The sequence below is a fragment of the Protopterus annectens genome, chromosome 4.part0, assembly GCF_019279795.1.
Source record: "Protopterus annectens isolate FY-2018-M chromosome 4.part0, PAN1.0, whole genome shotgun sequence".
NCBI classification, from domain to species: Eukaryota; Metazoa; Chordata; order Ceratodontiformes; family Protopteridae; genus Protopterus; species Protopterus annectens.
Window position 1 is genome coordinate 658,337,015 of NC_056733.1, and position 22,497 is coordinate 658,359,511.

The following is a 22,497-nucleotide window of genomic DNA, read 5'->3' on the forward strand; positions in this document are numbered from 1 at the left end:
GTTCGCAGATGACTGCAAACTGGGCGCCATAATCGACTCTCCAGCCGACACAAGCATCCTCCAAAAGGGCCTCATAGAAACAGACAACTGGTGCCAGAGCCATGGCCTCAAGCTAAATACCAAAAAGTATATAGTCATCCCCTTTGGCAAAAACAAAGTGCCCACAAATTGCCACATAGGTGGTAATCCATTAAGTACAGAAAAAGTAATTAGGGACCTGGGGACCCAAGTTGATAGCAATCTCTCATTTGACAACCACGTGGCCAAAGTGGTTAGAAGAACATTTTATATAGCCCACCTAATCATGAAGGGATTCACATCTAGATCAGGGGAGGTCATCGTGCCTCTTTACTCATACCTCATCAGGCTCATAATTGAGTACAATGTCCCTTTTGGGGTGTACCTTACCAGACACCTGCAGCAACTGGAAAGACCCCAAATGTACCTCACCAAGAGGATCAAAAGGCTCAAACAGATGCCATATGCTGCCTGGTTAAAGAAACTCCAGCTCTACTCAGTGGCATACCGCCTGATCAGAGGCAATCTGTGCCTGACGTATAAAGCCATGTCCAACCCGGAATTAATGGACATGCTGCACCTCAGAAAATCCAAATCCCATCGAGCTACGCGCTCAAGAGACTTGAACCTCAGCACTGAAATAAATAGGACATGCTGGAGGGACAGATTCATAACGCAGAGGCTCCCTTCACTCTGGAATAAAATCCCAGTCCAGGTTAGGCAGAGTCCCTCATTGACTCTCTTCAAGAGGAATCTTGATGAGTGGATGGGAGATCGTAGGTTTACCCCGGGTATCACTTCTGTGTCACTGTTAGACAGAGGCACAGTATACTAACCTCGAAAAAGGGCATAGCAAAATTAATTTAAACACTCTGGCTAGGCTTATAAATGCCCTAGGGCAGATAGCCTAGTATGAACCTATGAACCTATGAATTAGTAATAATGTCTGGAGAACACTTCAGCTAGAACTTACAGTACCACTATATCTATTATTTACTAGGTCATATAAATATAGGTAGATTCCTCAAGATTGGATATATGCGCTTATTAAACCTATCTTTAAGGGAAAGGGGAGTATGAGAAACCCAGAGTCATACAGACCCTTATGTCTACTTTCATGTTGTGGAAAAATTATGGAGAAGGTAATATTGGATAACTTATTGTCAGACTTGGATAGGTTGGGACTTGAAACCATACATCAGGATGCACATATTGAAAACAGATCTATTACCACCTATAACATGACATTCTACAACAACATAATAACAGCTATGAATGAAAAATTGCACTTTGATGTAATTTATATAGCTTGAACTTCAACATTTGTCAGGGTTATATACAAAACACTGGTCAATAAATTAGAGCAACTAGGTAAATGGCCAGCTGCATGGCTTACAAATAGGACATGGCAAGCATCATGCAGCAACTGGACAGGTGAAACTCTTGGTTATAGTCAGCGTGTCCCACCGGGATCTATCCTAGGCCCTTACTTGTTTAGATTGTATCTTTCAGACGCAACTTTTTCATCTGGGGTGTTCTACACTCTATATGCAGATGACCGGAAATTGGTAAACTGATTACATGTGTTAGAGATAAGGCAAGTCTGCAAAAGAACTTGGATAAAATGACCATTTGGGCACAGGAGAATAACATGCTGATAAATACATCAAAAATTAAACATTGAGATTTGGGAGAGATAAATTGAAAGGTGAATGCTTAATACAGCACACAGTGATTGAAACTGTAGATTCATTTAAAAACCTGGGTATATGGGTAGATTCAGCTCTGAGTTTTTCTAATTATATCAACCAATTAGTTATGATTGTTACAGAACTATAAGTTGTATAAAAAGATTTATAATGTCTAGGAAATCAGAAATTAAGTCATTGTTTGTTAGTTACATTAGACCCAAATTCGAGTACGAAATAACAATATGGAAACCTGATTATGAAAACAAAAATGAGTAAGCTGGAAAGAATACAGCAGAAATAAACCAAGGGCATCCATGGATCTGAAAATTTAAGTTATTATGAAAGACTAATATACCTGAACTTGTACAGTGTCTCTTATAGATATTTAATAGGCTATCTTATTCTAGTATATACGGCATTTAGAGACAACTACCTCCGGAAATGTTTTGGTTTATCGAAAAGCAATAGGGATTCATCAGACAACCTATGTAGAAGATTCTACAGGAATGAGAAGTGTATTAATTGGTCTGACAGAGCAGCTGGTGCATGAACAGACTACCAAATTACATTAAAGCAAGCACTAGTTAGGCATTTAAAAAAACTGCCTGTACACTTATTATGAGAACAAGTGTTTTGGTATATTGGCAGGGATTCTGTGAGTAGGGCAATGGAAAAATTTGCACTCCCTGATACAATAATAAGGTTAATTAGAAGGCTATATGAAGGATCTGAGGCAAGCACTGAAGTGGGAGGGTTCAGTTCAATTCCCATAAGTTGTGTTTGAACAAGGAACTAGGCAGGGGTATCCTACTTCTCCTTAGTTATTTCCTTAACATTTAAAGCCATTGCCAAAGCAAATATGGGATTTAGAAATTCAAGGATATAATGGGCATGATATTCAAGAAAAGCTGGCCTTATTTGCAGATGATATTATTTTGTATTTGATAAATACAGAAAAGGACATTTCAGTGCTGTGGAATATTTTAAACACCGTTTAAATTTTTTTTCGGGACACAAAATGAATGAAGAGAAAACAAATGCTATAGCCATAACTTACATACCCACATACAAAATGGTTCAGCAATACCCATACTTATGGGGACAAGATAAGCTGAAGTATTTAGGAGTGTGGACCAAAAAAGCTTCTATTATGGCAGTTAAGGATATATATGTGGGAAGAGACTAAACAGAAGCCAATACAAAAACTGAAAGCTCTTTTATGGATACAGATAGTAAGAGACAAGTAGTGAAAATGATTTTAGTCCATTTAGTTTCATATATAGGTCAAGTATATTTCTATTGAACAGATGAGAAATTCTGGGCAGTAATTAATAAAGAGTTGAAGGAATTTGTCCTGGAGGGGAAGAAGACATGAGTTAAGTGGTATAAGCTGATCCTCCCCAATAGTACAAGGTGGTTTAGGATTACCTGATTTAATGAATATTCATATTCAAATCACAAGCAAAATGTTGTAATTGAAAATGGAAAGGGGTGATTATAAATGGAGGTGGGTTTCAGAAAAGAAGGAGAGACTAGGACTTTGGATGCATTTCCTTAATAAGAGCAATAACAACTGTACAAAAAATTATATTCATAAAGTTGGCAGAAAGTAGTCAAAGAACTAAGCCAACAGAGGAATGCAGAAAGCAGATTTTGTTAAGAGGGATAACTGCAAGCAGGGGTGCAAAAAATAGGCAAGGTAGGGGCCTGGAATTTACTGGAGGAAACTGGCAAAGGAACCAAAGTACTGGGAGCAAATAATTAGAGAGGGAAATGTAATAAGAGGGAAATGTAATAGAGTGGGATGAGGCCTAGAAGTTTGCACTGCAGGTTAAAGACTGCCTTCCCTACCAGGGATTGATATAAGAGTACTGCAAAGGGGAGTCCTATGTGAAATACCTGCTCTGGTAAGAGATTGTAGTTGAATGCAGAAAAGAAAAAGGGTATTTAGTAAGTTACATAAAATACTGCATAATAACTATAAGAATCAATCAGAGGATGTTAGAAAGATTGGGAACAGAGGGACTGGAAAAAATTGTAAGGTAAAAGTGGGAGGACATGTGTACAATAAGTACCAAACAATACAACAGGTTTAGGAATTTTGATTGGAGATGTATGCAGAAGTATTTTTATACCCTAGCCAGACAAAGAATTTTCCCTTGGCTATATAGCAAATGTTGGAGGTGTAATAAGGAAAAGAGAGGTAATTGGGAATATGGCATTTTGAGAGTGCAATGAGTTGTCATATTTTAAAAATTCCTTACATAGTACTCTATCATAAATATTGGGGGACCAAATGGCTATTACTAAGGAAATGATTATTTTGAGATGGGACACAGGATCAGAATTGCCTAGACACAGTAAGGCCTTAAGGTTAATTCTATTGGCTGCCAAAAAAAAGCAATTACTAGAAAATAGAAATCAAATTTAAACTGTATTTGAAATATTGAAAAGAACTGGAAGTGGGATTCTTAGAAAAGGGAAGGAAAAAATTACACAGAAATAAATGGAATTTGTCAGAACAACACATGTAAAATAAATGTTCTGAGGGAGGGGTAAGGTATAAGAGAAGGCAGGAACTGAGCAATTTATGTAACATTGGGTAGAATGACAAGTTATAAAGAAAGAAAACATACATGCAAATTACAATATATGTAAATGAGAAAAATGTTAATATGGTTTGTTTTCTTTTCTATTAATGTGTACCTATGTCTTAAGGATAATTTAATAAAGATGTTTAAAAGTCAGTCATCAACTAAAAGTAACTATTAGGATTTGCATGACAAATTATAAACTTCTAATTAGTCCTTCTTTACTTGCATTAGAAAACTTAAAAAAATACACCAATGGTATTTTGAATTTATCCAAAAGAGGACCAACCAATCAAACCCAAGCCAAATTTAGTGTATGTTTTACCCCTGAAACAACCATCGTAAGTCCACACATTTGTGGATGTTTTGCACCTGCTAATATCACAAAGGAACATGTACTGAATGTGGTCTCTAAAACATGAAATGCTACTTCCATGGGTCCTGATAAGTTACCTGGATACCTAATAAATACTGGCAAACATGCTTTTGTGGAACCTCTCTTTAATCTGTTTAACCTAGGCTTAGCTGCAGGATTTTTCCCCAATGTAATATGAGCTACAGTCATGATGTTCCTACTCAGAGGCAGATCTACCACTAACCCAGGAATCTACAGACCAAATAGCCTGACTAGTCTAATTTTCAAAGCCATGGAACACACCATATCTGACCTCAAACAATGACATCAAAAACCTTACATGACTAGATCTACATCAGTTTGGCATTATCAAATAGGATCACTATTTGATAGGATCACCATCTACTCAGTTTAGTTAAGTTGTTTGAGAAAAAGTCACACAGGCCATCAATAGTGCTCATTCTGTTAACACAGCTTATCTGGATATGGCCAAAGCATCTAACTCAATGCCCCATGCTGGCATCATAAACAAGCTAACTGTCTTAAAGGTAGAGCCATACGTGATGAGGTGGAAATTCAATTGGCTGAAAATCAGGACCACATAGATCATGTGACAGGCACCTCCTCATAGTATGATGGCAATCAGTTGCATGTTTTACATTTTATTATCACTGTTTTACTCAAGTTTTACCAATTCTTAAAGAGTACATCTTGAGGCAACTGACTTTACAAGACACAGCAGCTCAAGTGCAAAACTTAACTTCACAGATCTTACTAGGCCATGGTAGTAGGAGTGAATCAACTCGCCTAATGTCAAACAAAATGGGCATTTTTCTGGAACAGCTTCCAAGACAACTGCAGCACTTAACTTACCAACCAAATTACTCTTCAGTTATTGCCACTCCTTGGTCAAGTGTAATTCATCATAAAGCTGTGACCATACTGGCTTCCTTACTAAAAAGGCATGGAAGCACTTGGCCCGCACAGTGGTGTTTACCCAAACCAGAGTTGATATTTTGGCTTTCAGCGTCTGTTAATCACTAACAAGATAGAAATGCAGCTATGACTCATGCAGTTCTCTGGTAAAGAACAGATTCACCAAGCTGATCAAGTTTTGTGCTGGCCACATCTTCATTTGCCTTATTTGCTTAAGGGATAACATGAATGCTTTCACAACATGTGCTGGCACCACAGTCTTTGGGAAGAGTCTATCCCATTTTATCTTCTGAACCAAGAAAGCAAACTGACAAATTTGTTTCCAGGATACAAACATCACAGAAACACCTCCCAGTAGACACTATAAAAGTACAGTAACCCCTTGGGTCAGAGCCTCCATCCTTTGTCACTGGGTGATTGCAATTTCAAACATGATAGCTTGGTTTTGTAGCAATTTGTGCATCTAGGTCTCAAAGATGACTGCAATTTTATAATGGCTTTGGCATTGCTACTTGAAAGGATTCATAATATGCAAGCCAAAATGCTCACCTTTACCAGTGTGATATAACTGGCACCTTGTCTTAGAATATTAACACCAATGTACCCTCAGCCCTATAAAGCAGAAACACAAAATTCATGCAACAGGTGTTTGGAAGCAACAACAGATGCAAAAGTTAAGTCAAGAGCAGAAGTCATGAACTCTTTCAGTATAGTATGTCTTTCCTTCAGTTTGCTACTCAGCTTTAGTCTATAACCAAAGCTAGCAGACAGGTCTCTTCTGCTGACATTTTCCTTAGAATTCCCTTTTTGAAGGGGAAACACCTTCACTTACACATACAGTCTTTACTCAGTTTACTCACTACACTTCTTTCAAGCAGCAAATATACACCATCACTTTCTTGCAGTATCTCTATGTTTCACACCTTGTTTAACCAAGACAGTAATACTTTTAGGTTTAAAGTAGTTGAGACATTTGTTTTTGTGCTCTTCAGATGAAAGCCTAATACAAAAAAAGGTGGTATTATTTTATCAGCCCTGCCAAGTCAACTATCAAGTTTTCTTCAGCTCTTTGCTTGGGTCACAGCAAGCTTTTTATAGTTTCATCTATATACTGGTACATCCTTGAATGTGCCAAGCAAGGAGTGGCTTGATTCCCAGACAAAAAAAGACAATCAGGGAACCCAATGTGTATACAGGGTGTCGGCCATCACCAAGCAGCACACTGCAATGTCAAAAATATCCAAACGAAAAAAAAAAAACATCTTAATGAATAAAATTTTCCTAGTTATCTATACCTTCAGAAAACCATCCACCCCTGTGGTCCAGGGTGTTCAGCCAAGCCATGTCTCATACTTCTATACATTCATGAAAAAGACTTACACCTGGTAGGTCTCATATGAACAAGTTGTACAGTTACATTTTTTTATTCATCACATTAATAGCAATGAGAAAGATCTTTCTATTATCCTGCACATGCGTTGTATAAAAAAGTTGCTATCAAAGCTCTGTTCTTTTATTCTTGTGCATTAGGACATACTAATGCACTTTTCAGTTCTTTCCAACATATTTATGTTAGTCATCTATTTGGGCATTTTGTATATTATTATTCCCAAACATAACATTTATTGTTACGAAAATTACTCTATCCATCTTTTACTGATCCGAACTCTACATCTTTTACTCCCTTTTAATATTCAATACTTAATTTACTGTTGGTTTAATCTTTGATTTCCACTTCTGTGTAGTTGCTTTTTTGTCTGCAAATCATATTAAACGTTAATAACTTCTTATTACATTTTGACAATTCTAAACCTAGACATCAACTCGAGCAAAATCTCCCTAGTAAATATATGCTTTCCCAACAACTTTGCCAAGGTATTCTGTATGGTGTCCTTAAACTCTGATAACTCGCACATTCCCACAAACTGTGTTCCCATTTTCCTCTCTCATTTCCTTCACATCCCTAAAATCTGCTCTCCACATGACGGAAAATCCTCTTAAGCCTACTTGAAGTACAAAGGCATCAGTGTACACATTTCAATGGAAATATAAATCTTCTGGACATCAAGTACCTAGAGGCCTTACAAATTTCCTCCAATTGGTCTTTCTTTTAATTTGCCATTCTAATCTCCTCTCCCATTCTATTCAAACTACTCTCTGCTTCTGTAACATTTTATAATTTTAATTTATAAATAGCATTTTCTGTTCTCAGTCACACCAAAAACCCTACTAGAACTGGCCTTCTTATATCTAACAGTGGTACAAACAGGACCAACCAACAGCCAGTAACTCCACAGAAAAGTCCTGTATGGAATGCATACCACACCAAACAGGTAAAAAAACACCACTTGAAAAGGTCCTCTCACTAAGGCAGCTAAATACTGATAATTCCACCACCAAAGAAAAACAAAATGTGTAGAAAACAAACAACCTTAATAATAAATAGAGTTAAGTGCTCATCCAAAAGGACTTCATTAGAACCAATTTTTATAATGAAACATCCCAATTTATATCAAATTCAAACAACAAATGATTAGACATTCGCCAGTAGTGTTAATTAAGCCACATCTCCACCTATTACATTTAAATGAACAGGAAACTTCATATGAAATATAAAAGCATAATGACCCTAATCAAAAAGTGATTTACCTCATAAATCCAGTGCATAACATATCAAAATATTAAACAAATATCAAATCAAGCTAAAATAAGCATTATATATGAATTAAAAATTAAAAAAATGTACAATTTTAAATACTCCCATAAGAACATGTGCTGTCCTGTCAATAAATTACATTATATTTATTTATAGTTTAGCAGACCTTAATTTCAAAACAGGGACTATAGAAATCTTGTCATTGAAACCTGGTTCAATATCAGCCCCGGTAACAATTGCCAATATAATTCTCTGTATTCCAGTCTGTCCTCCCATTGTCCTTCCCTTGGGTCTCTAAGGATCTGTTCAAGAACAAAAATGTAAAACATCATTTTTGACAATTCGTAATATGCTTAACTAAAGTCTTGGTATCTACATTTTTACTAATATTTATACACTCGTATATGTGCTTTTTAAGGGACCTCTCAGTGTTTCCCACATAAAATGAACTACATATTGAGCATGTTGTTATATAAACCACCCCACAACTGGAACAGTTGTAGAATTTATAATCCATACATCTACAACCCTTTTTTCCTATTTTTGCACATGAGGTCGGGGTGACACTTCAATAGTGGCAATCATCTAGAGCCAAGATTTACACTGCCGGGTGGCTAGCCCAGCCACACTGTAGAATTTATAATACTGTAACAATTTATTCTGAGGGACTAGGGAAATAAAGTTAGTATTGGCAATGTAATAACTGGAAATATAGGCACTGCATTTGTGGGTGCCTGATCGTAGTCTACCATAGGGCTCCTGCTAGCTACCGTCTCATACAGTTTTCAAATTATTAGCTTTTCTAAACATAATCAAAGATGGTTCAGAAAAAAAAAATTACAGTAATAATTAACATCTTAAACATATTCCAATATTTTACGATCACATCCTTAATCAATTTTGTATCCCTACTGTACTCCAAAAATAAAGCCTGAGCTAATAATAGTACTAGCCATCTGCTGCTGTTTTTATTAATAATGGGGGAGTACCTTCCCCTCAACCAGAAATAATGTATCCACTTACTCCATTTAACCAATCTCTAGGGTAACCCCTCTGTAAAAATAAATTCTTAATAAATTATAGGATCATAGGAGGTTACTAGGCTATTTGCCCAGAGGCCCTTATAAGCCTAGCCAAGAGTTTAGCCCATGTTTAGACATATCAGCAAGCGATGCCCGTGTCCATCAGGGACATGGGTGGAATCCCAGGGGTATATTTTCTGTTTTCCATCCAGTTATCTAGTTTGCGTTTAAAAAGGGGTAAAGAGGTACTTTGCTTGATGTGGAGAGGGAGTCTATTCCACAGATGGGGGGAGGAGTCTCTGGGACAGTGCTGATGTCACAGACCAGGTTGAGGCTGTGCATGCGGGTTACTCAAGTGGAGCTTGACTTGCGGATATGCAGCAGTCCCATAAAGGTGGGGTCCATAATCACCTTGTATTCCAGAGGTCACCTCTGAGGAGTCTGTATGAAACAGAGTAGAGGGATAGGGCTTTTAGCCTGTGTATGGTAGATGTTTGAGGCCCTGGATTCTCCTGGTGAGGAACCTCTGTGGTCTCTCCAGCTGCTGCATGTGCTTTGAGAGGTACATGCCGAAAGGGGCACTGTACTCAATAATGGGCTTTATAAGGGAAGAATACAGGGATGTTATGACCTCTTTGCCCCTGGATGAGATCCCCTTTCTTATGAGGTGGGCCATGTAGAATGCTTTCTGTACAACAGAAACAACATGGTGATCAAAAGTCAGGTTGCTATCAACCTGGGTGCCCAAATCCCTCACAACTGATTGAGTGCTTAGGATGTTGTTATTAATGTGATAATTTGTGGGAACGTCACTCTCCCCAAAGGGGATGTTGATGCATTTTTTGGTATTCATCTTGAGGCCATGTTTCTGCCACCAGTCATTTGCCTGTGTGAGACCCTCTTGGAAGATGTCCACATCACTAGGGGAATCGATGACAACACCCAGCTTACAGTCATCTGCAAACTTGGTCAGCCATAGCCCACTGGTTTTGCCCTGCACCTCAGAAAAGTATATCCCAAATAGCAGAGGCCCAAAGACCAAACCCTGGGGTACACCGCTTGTTACAGGTCTACTGCTTGAGGTGGCTTCCCCTATTTTGACTACGTAAGTTCTATCAGTGAGCAAGTTTGCTACCCATCTGGCAACATATGGATCAATGCCTAGTTGACAGAGTTCATCTATTATGCCCAAGTGGGGGAATAGTGTCAAAGGCTTTGGCCAGGTCAAGGTAGGTGGCATGCACAGTCTTGCCCTAGTCCATGGCTTTGGTGACTGTCTCAAAGAAGTCAACCAAATTTAGCAGACATGACCTCCCCTTGACGAAGCCAAACTGTGTAGGATCAAGTGTTTGGAGGTTGCCAATGTCCTTATTAATGAGGTCCATGATAATCTGTTCCATGGTCTTGCAGATCAGGCTAGTCAGGCTGATGGGTTTATAATTTCCCAGATCGGTGGATGTTCCACCTTTGTGTAAAGGGATGACAGTGGCTGTCCTCCACTGAGTTGGGATGAAGCCAGTACTCAGGCTTTGGCTGAAGAGGGTGCCTAACGATGCTGCAAGTTCCTGCCTGAGTTCATGTAAGGATGCAGCCTGGGATGTTATCGGGTCCCATGGAGGCTGTATTTTTTGCCTTTGAGAGAGCAATGATGACCTGTTCCCTAGATATAAGGGGAAGGGGCAGGTACTGGCGATGTCCCGATTTACTGATTTGGGAGGGGGGAGAAAGGTAAAGTTTTCACTGAATCTGTCAGCCAGCAAGTTTGCTATATCTATGACATTTGTGTATGTGGTGTTCTTGACCACCAGTTCTGAACAGATCTGGGTGCTTCCTTTCAGGATGTGGACATGTGAAGAAGGCCTTATGATTGAGTCCAGATTGACCATATCTACTAGAGACAAAGTTTGCTTTGGATGATTTCACTAGTGCTCTTATTTGCTTAGTGCTCTTATTTGCTTGTTCAGGCTAAGGAGACATGCTTCCAATTGGGCACCTGCTCCTTCTTGATCTTGGACAGCAATTTTTTTTCCTTTTGTTATAGAGTTTATTTATTGCAGATGTCCACCAGACAGGTTTACTCTTCCTTGCTGAGGATGATTTAGTCCTGTTAGGTATTCCCGATTCCATGCATCTATATAAATGCTTGTATAAGTGCTTTAGGGTAGTTTTGGATATTGGTGCCAGTTTCTACAGAGGTGAAGGGGGCAGTGACGCTGTTTATACCATTACCATCCCTCAGGAGGCTGCAATCAGCTTTGGAGAAGTTTTTATGTCTGATCCTTGCTAGAGGGGGGTTGGGGGAGATAGTGACTTCGAAAGTGATTGCTTTGTGGTCAAATCTTACCAAGGAGGATGATACTATAGGGATGCTACAGTGGTTACTCATGTTAGTTAATACCAAATTCCAAGATATTATCACCCCTTGTGTGGGTATCGACCAGCTGTTCCAAGACATTTGCATTGACAAAAATCAAGGAATCTCTGGGTATTTGTGTTCTGGCATGAGTAGTTATTCCAGTCTATGTTTGGGAAGTTAAAGTCACCCAGGATCAGGGTAAAGGGTTGAATCTTGATAGATTTGAACAGGTCCAAATAGGCGGACTGGGCATCTTGAGTCTGATTTGGGGGCCGGTAGCTAGCTAGGATTTGAATAGGGGGTTGTGTCAATGGTTAACTGCACCTGGAGTGTCTCCTGTGCATCATACTGCTCGACCAGCCTGGAGGTGTATATGTCTTTAATGTATATTTAAACTCCACCTCCTTTAGCTTTACTGCCCACAGTTTGGAGTCTGAATATATGCTAGGATGAGTAACCAGGTACGGCTGGGCTGCTCTCTGCAGCTTTGAACCAGGTTTCTGTGACTGCACAGATGTCAGCATTTTCCAAGGTTAGGAATGGTTGCAATGAGTGAAGTTTCATGTTTGGACTCCTAGTCTTTAGCAGCATGACCTTTAATTTGCGTTTTGTTGAAATTTTTATGTTGGTAACTTTATTCACATTCTTCTAAAAAATCACCATAATCAGAGGTCATACAGGCTGCCACAACAAACTATTATTTTCCTTTTCTGATGGAAAAGGTGGTCACTGTTGCAGTGAAGTTACACATTTGAAAAATTGGGTTTTCGAAAAATTCTGGAAGTATATCGCTGTTGATCCCTTTGCTTTTTTATAACTGCATCCATGTATTTTAACTCAGTCTTGAACCTGATATGGGAATTTAAAAAAATGGAGTAGTATTCTACACATATTTAAAAAAAAAAAAACTAACCATTTCTCCTTGCTACTAGTCCATAAAATACACACATCATCCAAAAATCTAGTACATAAAAAACATGATCTAAAAAAAAGAGGATTCGACAATGCATGTAAATTCCCAAATGTATAGTACCAAATTAGTGAAAATGGGGGCACAAGCTGCCACCATAGCCACTTCCACTGTCTGTTTAAAAATGTTACTGTTAAATGGTTTTAAAAGTGGTTTACTTTTGCCAATAATCATAGGTTTAGACTTTGACAGGTACTACCCCCTCTACGCAGCTATGAATGTGGTTGTACAGTGCTTTTGAGTACAGTTTAGAGTAGGCCTCAGTTTTATCCAGGTTCGGAGATTCTTGGAAGTTTAATAAGCTGTCACTTGGTTTGAGGTAACTGGCCTAAGCAAAGTTCTTAACAGGTTTGGAGTTTGATGGGTGTTCCAGGTAATACTAAAGGAGATCATTGTGTGGTCAGATCCTACAAGGGAGGAGTTAAAGCATGGGAGGGAGTAGCATTCTCCCATGTTCGTGAGTACTAGGTCTAGGATATTTGTACCTCTAGTTGGGGAACCAACTAGTTGCTCCAGGGCATTTACATCGACAAATTCCAAAAACTTCTGAGCAATTGAATTATGGGTCAGTTTCCCAGTTTATGGAGGGATAGTTGAAGTCCCCCAAAAGTATGGTGTTAGACTGAATGTTATGAGATTCCAGTAGGTTTAGGTAGGTGGTGTGTTTTTTCCAGTCTCATGTTATGGAATCTGTAGCTAGCAAGGATACGACAGGAGGTTGCACCTATTATTAGTTGGGCATGGAGTAGCTCAAGTGAGTCATGCTGTTGGACCAGTCTAGCTGTGCACCTGTCCTTTATGAACACTGAGACATCTACTCTCTTTGTTTTATCCTGAGATGAGGGGGATCAAAATCTGTGAAAGGCATTTTAGTCTTTAATAGCCAGGATGCTTTCTATGATTCTGAAGCATGTTTCTGTGACTGCACATATATCCATGTTCTCCAGGGTAAGAAGAAGTGCTTCAAGAGAGTGCAGGTTTTTATTTAAACTCCTAGCATTGAGCAGCAGTACCTTTAGGTAGTTGTGAGTGATTTTTGTTATGTTGGAGGGTTTAACAACTTGGGCATGGCCTAAAAAAGGCACTATGAGGATAGATACAGTTTTTACCAGTATCCGGAAGTCAAGTGGTGACAAGTGCAAACCAACTCTAGAAAAGCATCATGGTTTGTCAACTCATGTTCCCCCAGGGCGACAGATATTGGATGCCTTTGTTGTGACACCAGAAACTAAGCCAACTGATGAAGTAAATCATTTTTTGCTGGTACTGTGGTATCATCATAGGTGAAGGCAGTATGCTAGTCCAGGCTATATTCATACCCACCTGGGACACATACCAAAAGAGCACCAACATGTCTCTCTTCATATAGTCCAGTGAGGTACTTCTTAGGTTGTTTACAACCACATGGACTATGACCCATGTCATATTGGTACTTGTGGTTTTAAAGACCCAAGTGCATGCATGATCTGGTGGATCCTGGTTCCAGACAAGACAGCTCACTGTGATCTTCTCCTTGTTTAGCATGGTGAGAAAGGCATCGGTATGTCTTACAATGGAATGAATCCCCAGTAATTAGGATGTTTGGCTGTATGGTGTGTTGCCTTATGGGCTTAGAAGTGGGGCTACTATGATTTTCAGAGATGTGTGTTTTGTGAGGTGTTTTTTTTTTTGAGTGTGCGTAGGCCCAAATGAAAGATGCTTTTAGGAGGTCTTGGAGGTTTGGGTAGATTACATCTGAGAACCTCCACATATGTGGGTCGATGTGCTTGTTCCTTGGTGTCAGTAGTAAGTATTTTGGGAGTAATGCCGACAACCTGGTTTGCAATTTTCATGTGCGTATGTGAGAGCTTTACCTCCAATGACATTGTGTATCTACATCTCTCACACACTGTTTGTCTGTTCTAAACTTAAATGGCTGTCAGTGAACATGAAGCAATTACTACACTGCTCAGGATGCACCTCCCACTAGGCCAAAAATGGAGAGGAGAGGGAAGTAACTATCCATTACACCACATCCTTAGTAGATGGGAAGGTGAAGGGAAGAGTAACTTAAGATCAAAGTGGGAGTATTTATTAGTATACTATTATATGACCTGCAGTGACACCGCCTTCTGCACAAACTGGCAGTTCTTTGAGCAGCTGTGGGCAGTGGGAGACTATGAAGAGCATTTCCTACAGAAGACTTTAAACTGAAAAGGTCTGCTTATATACAAGGCATAGGGAACTGCAGGCTTTTATACCAGCAGGATGAAAGAAATTTACACAGTTAAACTCTCAGGCCAATCAGATAAACACACAATAAGCTTTCCACCAGCAGTTTCCAACTTGGATGGGTTGAATTCAGCTCTCTGTTTCCACCAGAGTGCAAAAGAACCCTCTTAATGTAAAATGAACTGGTTTTGAGCTCAAGTCAGTAACAAATGCTTTACAACAGAAATCAGAATTCCTGTAATATCATGAATCCTTGGAAATAAGTAATAAGGAACTTCTGTTTAGACACAACTAATTGGACAGGAACTCTCCCACTTTAATGTTTTTCTCTGATCCTTCATATATCCTCTTAACTAACCTTATTATTGTATCAGGGAATGCAAATGTTTCCATCGCCCCACTCATAAAATTCCCGCTTACTCTGTGAAGTGCTTTTTCTGCATCAAGACACACCGACAACAGTGATATTTTTCTTACATTCTGCTTCCCTCTGGATCATCATTGTTTTATTAATGTTGTCAGATGTTTGCCTCCCCTCCATAAAACCATGTTGATCCATAGCTATCAATTTTGGCATCACCTGCGTCTATAATGGCTAAAAGAATGGCAAACCCTTTACAATCATGGTTTAGAATTGAAATGGGCCTATACGAAGCTGTACCTGATGGGCCTTTACCATCTTTAAAGTTTTACAGCCACCAAGAGAATCCCTCTTACCTTAAACTCCTTCAATTCTTTCTTAATCATCATCTACAACATTTACTCTGACTGATAAAGGTATACCTGACTTTTGTACAAGACAAACATTTATCTGCATGTATCTTACTAACTTCAGTTCCATTAATTTCCAGGCTCTAAATTTTATTTTTTTTTCTTCTGGTCTATTAACACTAACCCTAGCTACCACAACAAAGACCTTTTTAATAATATTTACACCTAAATATATCTTTTTTAAACAACTTTTTATTAATTTTAAAAAACAAATACTGTACAAGATTATTTAAAGAGACAAATAGAACAAAATATAACTGTTTACATATGTCCACAACAAAATCAAACATAGAAAACTAAATCATTAAAAATCATTAAAATTATCAAGCAAGTCACTTAATTTTGACCAAAACCTACACTGATGAGTAATATTTGAAATTCTCATTTTGGCAGTTGACAATTCTTTTTTACAGACATTTTTGCTAAATGAATGAATTCAGTGAAAGAAAGTAGTTTTACATTTCCAATTCTTTGTGGCTATCTTTCTTGCTACAGCTAAAATGGACCAAAGGAGAGGCATCTGCACCCTAGGAACGGAATCCAGAACTGGTGCATTAAATAAGATCAAGGAGTTAGAAATGATAAAATTATCTGTTCATAAAGTTTGGGCTAAATTTCTAAATTCAACCCAAAAAGGAGTTACTATTTTACAATCCAATATCATATGAAACCAATCAGCATTAGAAACTTCATTACACTTCCAACAATTCATTTTCCCAGTTATATATATTAAAGCCACTTTACGTGGAGTTTACAAAGCTCTATGAAAAAAATCTCTACATATATTTTTCCAATAAATACTAGTAGTAGTATTTTTTCTGCAGATTTAAGAATTAAACACTTATCTTCATCAGAAAAGGCCCTCTCATTAATCATAGCTGAGTAATTCCAAAATAATGAATCCGTGGAAACAAACTATTCTCTTATTATTTTATAAATTACTGATATATATGACTTATTCTTATCTGAGTTACTACTGATTCTGAAAAAAAACTCCAGTATCTTTGGAATATGTTTTATTTGAAAAATCCATGAAGATACCTAAATATATCTTTTCTCCCCATAAATACAGGTATTGTTGAACCAATTCATGGGTGGGCACATAATTTACTGCTATACAAACTTGTTTTACCTTTATTTATTTTACAATATACCACAGCTCTCAAATATTAAAATAAAGAATTTAAGTATAATATATCAGCAGCAAACAAAGTGTTTTTTTTTTCTTTGCTGCCATACTAATTATATCCCTGAATTGGAGAGTTGCTCACTTTTTTCAACTCAAATTTCCAAGAACATAATGAATGAAAATGGGAAAATAGACAGCCATGTCTGGTCCCTCTAAGTTGTTAGAAAGGATTCCTCCTAGATTTATTTTTGCCTCTGACAAATCATACATACGCCTTAATGCAAGTGCTCACATTGTCCTACTCAAGAATTCTCAGCAAACCCAATCAAATGTTTTCTTTTCAGTCAAACTAAAACAAGAATGGAGTTGTTTTATTCCAATTTTCTCTGAATAATCACATTTCTATTAATATTATCAAAAATTTGCCACCATTCCATAAAATCACATTGATCCTTACCTATCAGATTTGACAATATTTTTGCCATGTGTTTAGCTAATATAGACAAACACTATAGAACTGTGATTCAGAATAAAAACTGGTCTACATGAGTCAGGGTCTACAGGATCCTTGCCATCCTGCAACAATACTACCACCATCTTCTTCAAAGATGTAGGCATTACTCTCCCTTTCAAAATGCAGGCATTTCTCTCCCTTTCAAAACATTATTAAACAATGCCTTTCAAATCTTCAGCAGTCTCCTTCCTTCTAATTTCTAAAATTCTGTGGAAATTCCATCCATACCTAGAAACTTCCCTATTGCTGGGTTATACATCACATTATTTGTCCTTTATCTATAATGACTTTTAATTGTTGAGCTTCTCCTTCACCAAGCTTTGCAATAGCTAAAGTTTCCAAAAAATTCTTCTGCCCCCAGGCTGTAACATCCTAAGACAAGACAGAGATACCAAAATGGGAAGCGGAGTTGCAATCTTATTTAAAAATACACTCAACCTCCAACTGCTAAAAATCCCACTTCCCAAATTTCAGAATGTGGAGACATTAAGCTCTGTTATGTCCCTTAAAAACAAAAAGAGAATCAACATCCTCTGTAGTTATATTCATCCAGGAAATACCTCACCTATAATAGGAGAGATACTACAATGGGCCACAATCAACCTACCCCAAGAAACCATCCTGCTATCAACATCCTCTGTAGTTATATTCCTCCAGGAAATAACTCACCTATAATAGACGAGATACTACAATGGGCCACAATCAACCTACCCCAAGAAACCATCCTACTATCAACATCCTCTGTAGTTATATTCCTCCAGGAAATAACTCACCTATAACAGATGAGATACTACAATGGGCCGCAATCAACCTACCCCAAGAAACCATCCTGCTAGGTGACCTAAACTTAGACTGGCTAGCCTGCAACTCCAACAATCCCTCAAACCATATTAACCTATTCAGATTCTCACAATTAATCCAAGAACCCACCAGAGTGGACAAAAAATCCAATAGAATCTCCATTCTAGATTGGACGCTAGTTAATCTCCCCAAAGAAAATTATCATGTGGGCTGCTTACCTGATACATTGAGTGACCACTGCCCCACATTCCTCATTCGTAAACAGGCAAAAATACCCAAACTCATGCTGTTCAAGGAAACTAGGGATGAGCGCAAAGTAAATCCACAAACTCTTAACCGTATGTTCCAGCAACATGACTGGAACCCACTACAAACTCTACCATTAGACCAGGCAGTTGATTTTTTTAATACTACTTTCATGAATGTACTAAATACACTAGCTCACATCAGGAAACTCAGGACTAAAGTTAACTATGGCCCCATGGCTAAATAGGACAACAAAAGCCTTACTAAAAGCCAGAGACAATGCCTGGAAAGACTGGAAAAAGAATAACACTATCCAAGACAGCCAAAAATATCAAGAACGAAATAAGGCCAAAACCCAAACAAAAATAGATAAAAAAAAAAAAAAATGCTTCCTAGACATCCAAAACAAGCACTCTAGAAATTCCCAAAAGTTCTGGCAGGCCATCAATACTCTTCTAAAACCCAGCAAAACCACCACCTCATCTCCCAACAACAATTCTAATGATAGCATAGCCTCTCAATTCAACTATCACTTCACAGACTCTGTCCTCACACTATCTACCCAACTATCTAGCAATAACTCTTAAAACCACCCCAACTGTAGAACAAACTAACATACCCACCTTTACACTCTCACCTGTACCAACCTCCACAGTTAGAAAACTACTCTCTAAACTAAAATCCACCACTCTTGCAGCAGATGGTTTACCCACTAATTTTCTAAAATTAGCTGCAGAGTCACTAGCCTATCCTGTCTCAATTCTTATAAACCGCTCTATACAAGAAACCTATATACCCCAACTATGGAAAGTGTCATATATAATTCCCCTTCACAAAGGCGGTAACTCCTATAAACTATCAAACTACTGGCCAATTGCTATCTTATCCCCCATTTCCAAGTTTCTGGGGAAATGTATTCACACCCAGGAAAAAGCACTTCTTATCCTCACATAACCTCCTCTCCCCCACACAGCATGGTTTCTGCCCAAACCATAGTACAACTACTGCTCTACTCTCCTTTACCAGGTTAACCAACTAAGAAACAACAACAGCTTCGTCTCAGCCATATTCTTAGAATTATCAAAAGCATTCTATATGGTCTCCCATAACCTACTCTTAGACACTTTGTCCACCTTGTTCTTTGCCCCCTCCACTACTTCATGGTTCAAAAACTTTCTCTCTAACAGAAAACAGTTAAATGGCAAGGTACACTATCACCTCTATTACCAACTACTATAGGCGTTCTTCAAGGATCAGTACTGGTCCTCTACTATTCACCATTTTCACGAACAAATTACATACTTCCACCCTGCATGCATCACTTATACAGTAAGCAGATGACTCCACCCTAATCTGCTCAACCCCATCCATAACCACTCTTCAACAGCTTACCCAAGAATCCTTCTGCTCCATGGAACAATGGATTACTGATATCCAACTTATTCTAAACCCCATCAAGACCAAATTACTCCTTTTTACCCCCAATATATCCATAACCACACCTCCTACCTTCACTATCACCTCCAGAAACAGGACCACAATTTCCCCTCCCCCCATACTAAGTTGCTCTGGATTGAAATAGATAAGGATCTAAACTTTAATGTCCATATCTCACAAACCATCAAAAAGGTACATAAGAAATTAGGAGCCCTATACAAACACAAACAGTTCCTATCAGACCAAGCAAGACTCTCCCAAGCCCAAACCCATCTCTTGTCTACCCTAATGTGTGCATCACAAATCCTAATTCATATCAGGAAAACAGACCTAAACATATTAGAGTCATGCTACAATAAAACTGGAAAAATTGCTAATAACTCCACTTTTAGACGTCATCACGCTCTTTTCCTAAAGCAACTACAGTGATTAGAACTCCCTCAGCTAATTAGTTATCACCGGTTAGTCCTCACCTTCAACACAATAAGGAACCCTCAGAAAACTACAGCCCTAAACCAACTTCTAAACCAATATTCAGCAAATCGCCCTCTACGCTCGTCCAACAAATCCCTGCTCTGCATAACCAAAGCCAGTAACACTGCAGGGAAAGGTCTTTTCTCTCACACCATTGCTAGGGAATGGAATAACCTCCCCCAAAATATCTCCTCAGCTCCATCCATCTTACTTCTCAAGACACTTAAGTCACACCTCTTGCAATCATGGCTCTGTCCCTGCATCACATAAATGCTTTTCTGCTCTCCTCCAAACTTGCCACACCTCATCTCCTCACTACTTCCCTCAGCTATTTTGTACTACTCAAATACTCCCTTTCAGAGACTGCTATCCTACAAACTATGTCTCACACTGTGACATATCTCCCAAATAGCATCAAATTTCTTGATTGCAGTCTTTCAATTGTACGCTTTGTAATACCAATAATGACATCCGAGGTTTGCTATCTATATATCAAGCTTGCTTAGATCAAACTAATGCATGATATATCTCCTTGACTGTATATATGCCACTGTACAGAAATGTTCTGTCATTTGTGTATTTGTGTTGTTATGTTACGTTATGGAGCTTTGATTGTATATATGCCACTGTACAGACATTTTTTGTTATTTGTTGTATTTGTGTTGTTAAGTTTTGGAGCTTTTCTCCCCGGGCCTCCAATGTAAATGGACCTTGTTCCAGTCTGACTTTCCTGGTAAACAAATGTAAAATAAAATAAATAAATAAAATAAAAAATATAGATTTTCATAAAATTAAATAAATATCTCTGTTATCTCTTCAGGATTATTAACATTCGTGTCATAGGGTTTCCATGATTTTTATCACAGAACTTTCCACTTTCTGCTGCCTATGTATTTGTGCAAACATTTCTGTGTTCTGGGATTACTGTTAAAAAACACGTTTTACTGCAGTTTTCCTACAATTGTGCATATTGTTCAATTGCTCCCTTATTTTGCACATAGTTTGGTGCAACTGTTCCTCTACTTAATCTGCAGCACCCCCCCCCCCCCACTGCAACCTTTGCCAAACTTTCTAAGTAGCTTTTGTTACTTTATTTGCGTATCCCTTTCTCCAGTCATTCCATTGCCCATCTTCATTTTATCTCAAGTCCTAGCCAGTTCTCGGTCCGAATAACTCTTGAATTTTATTTACTACATTCCTTAAAGTCTCTCGTTTTTAATGAATATGTGAGGAAACACCAGTGTCTTTCTTTATTTCAGTTTCTTGCAACTTTATCTCAACTCTCGTAGGTGCATAATCAGATATCATTATTGGTTGGGTCTTAACACAACCAAAAGCACATTTTTCTGTGATATGCAGTTCTGTCTAACCTAGCCCAGTTACTGCATCTTGAAGAATAATATGTAAATTCCCTCTGAACTGCTGCTCCTGAAACATCATCATCCATATCAAATATCTTCAATTACTTTTTCTACCTTTTCTAGTTATAGCTCTTCTAGAGCCCCCTAACAAATTTTAACTTCACTTTTGTTAACTAAATTCTCCTTACCACCTAGAAATAAAATGTCCTGCAGGAAAATGATTATTTCTCCCACAATCTTTTTTAAGCTCCCATAACTGTAGTTTTATGGAAATACAGATGCACACCAAGCTAAATCTCTTTCCCTGCCAGTTTACGGTCAATGTCCAATCCACATATCCTAGCTCCTGCAGCACTGCGTATAAAATACTATTAGCACAGGCTAATGGCCCCTCCTCACACATACACTAACAGCTCCAAACTGACTGTTTTAAGCACTTGCTGGACAGTCCCTTTGTACTCTTAGGAAAAACCCTACAACATTAGCCATCAGTTCTGGGTCACACACACTGCTCATCTCAGAGCTATTCATAGTCAGACCTCTAGTTTTACAACAGAGCACCTTAAACACAACACAATGCTCAGTGTTACATATTTGTATTGCCCTACCCTACAAAATGATATTAAAAAACAAACTCTGTGGTAAAAAAAAAAAAATAACATGCAAAGATTTTTTTTTTCTAAAAGGAACATACCTCTAGCAATCTTGTATGGTGATGGGATAAGAACTCCACCCATATCAAAGATCACAGCTTTGTATTTCCTTGTCCCAGTGTGTTTTTGATACACTGAAGTCACTAATATTTGGTTGGAAAATCTCCATTTTAGCAAAGCCTTTGTGAGCGGAAAATGCTGAGCTTGAAATATGCGGGCAATGTGCATCATGAATAAACTGAGAAGGAAAAAAAAAACATTTTTTTAGAAAAATTAATTATGCCAAAGATGTACTCATCAAATTA

At 38.2% G+C, this 22,497-nt stretch overlaps 1 protein-coding gene across 1 annotated transcript in view; it reads right to left on the bottom strand.

The window, feature by feature from the left end:
• Window positions 1-22,497, bottom strand: part of ACAD10 (acyl-CoA dehydrogenase family member 10) — a 1,588,826-nt gene that overhangs the window by 1,504,110 nt on the left and 62,219 nt on the right. Inside the window, exon 2 of the mRNA XM_044068620.1 lies at window positions 22,234-22,430. Coding sequence (XP_043924555.1) covers window positions 22,234-22,423 — 190 coding nt within the window. The 5' untranslated portion in view covers window positions 22,424-22,430. The remainder of the gene's footprint in view (window positions 1-22,233; window positions 22,431-22,497) is intronic.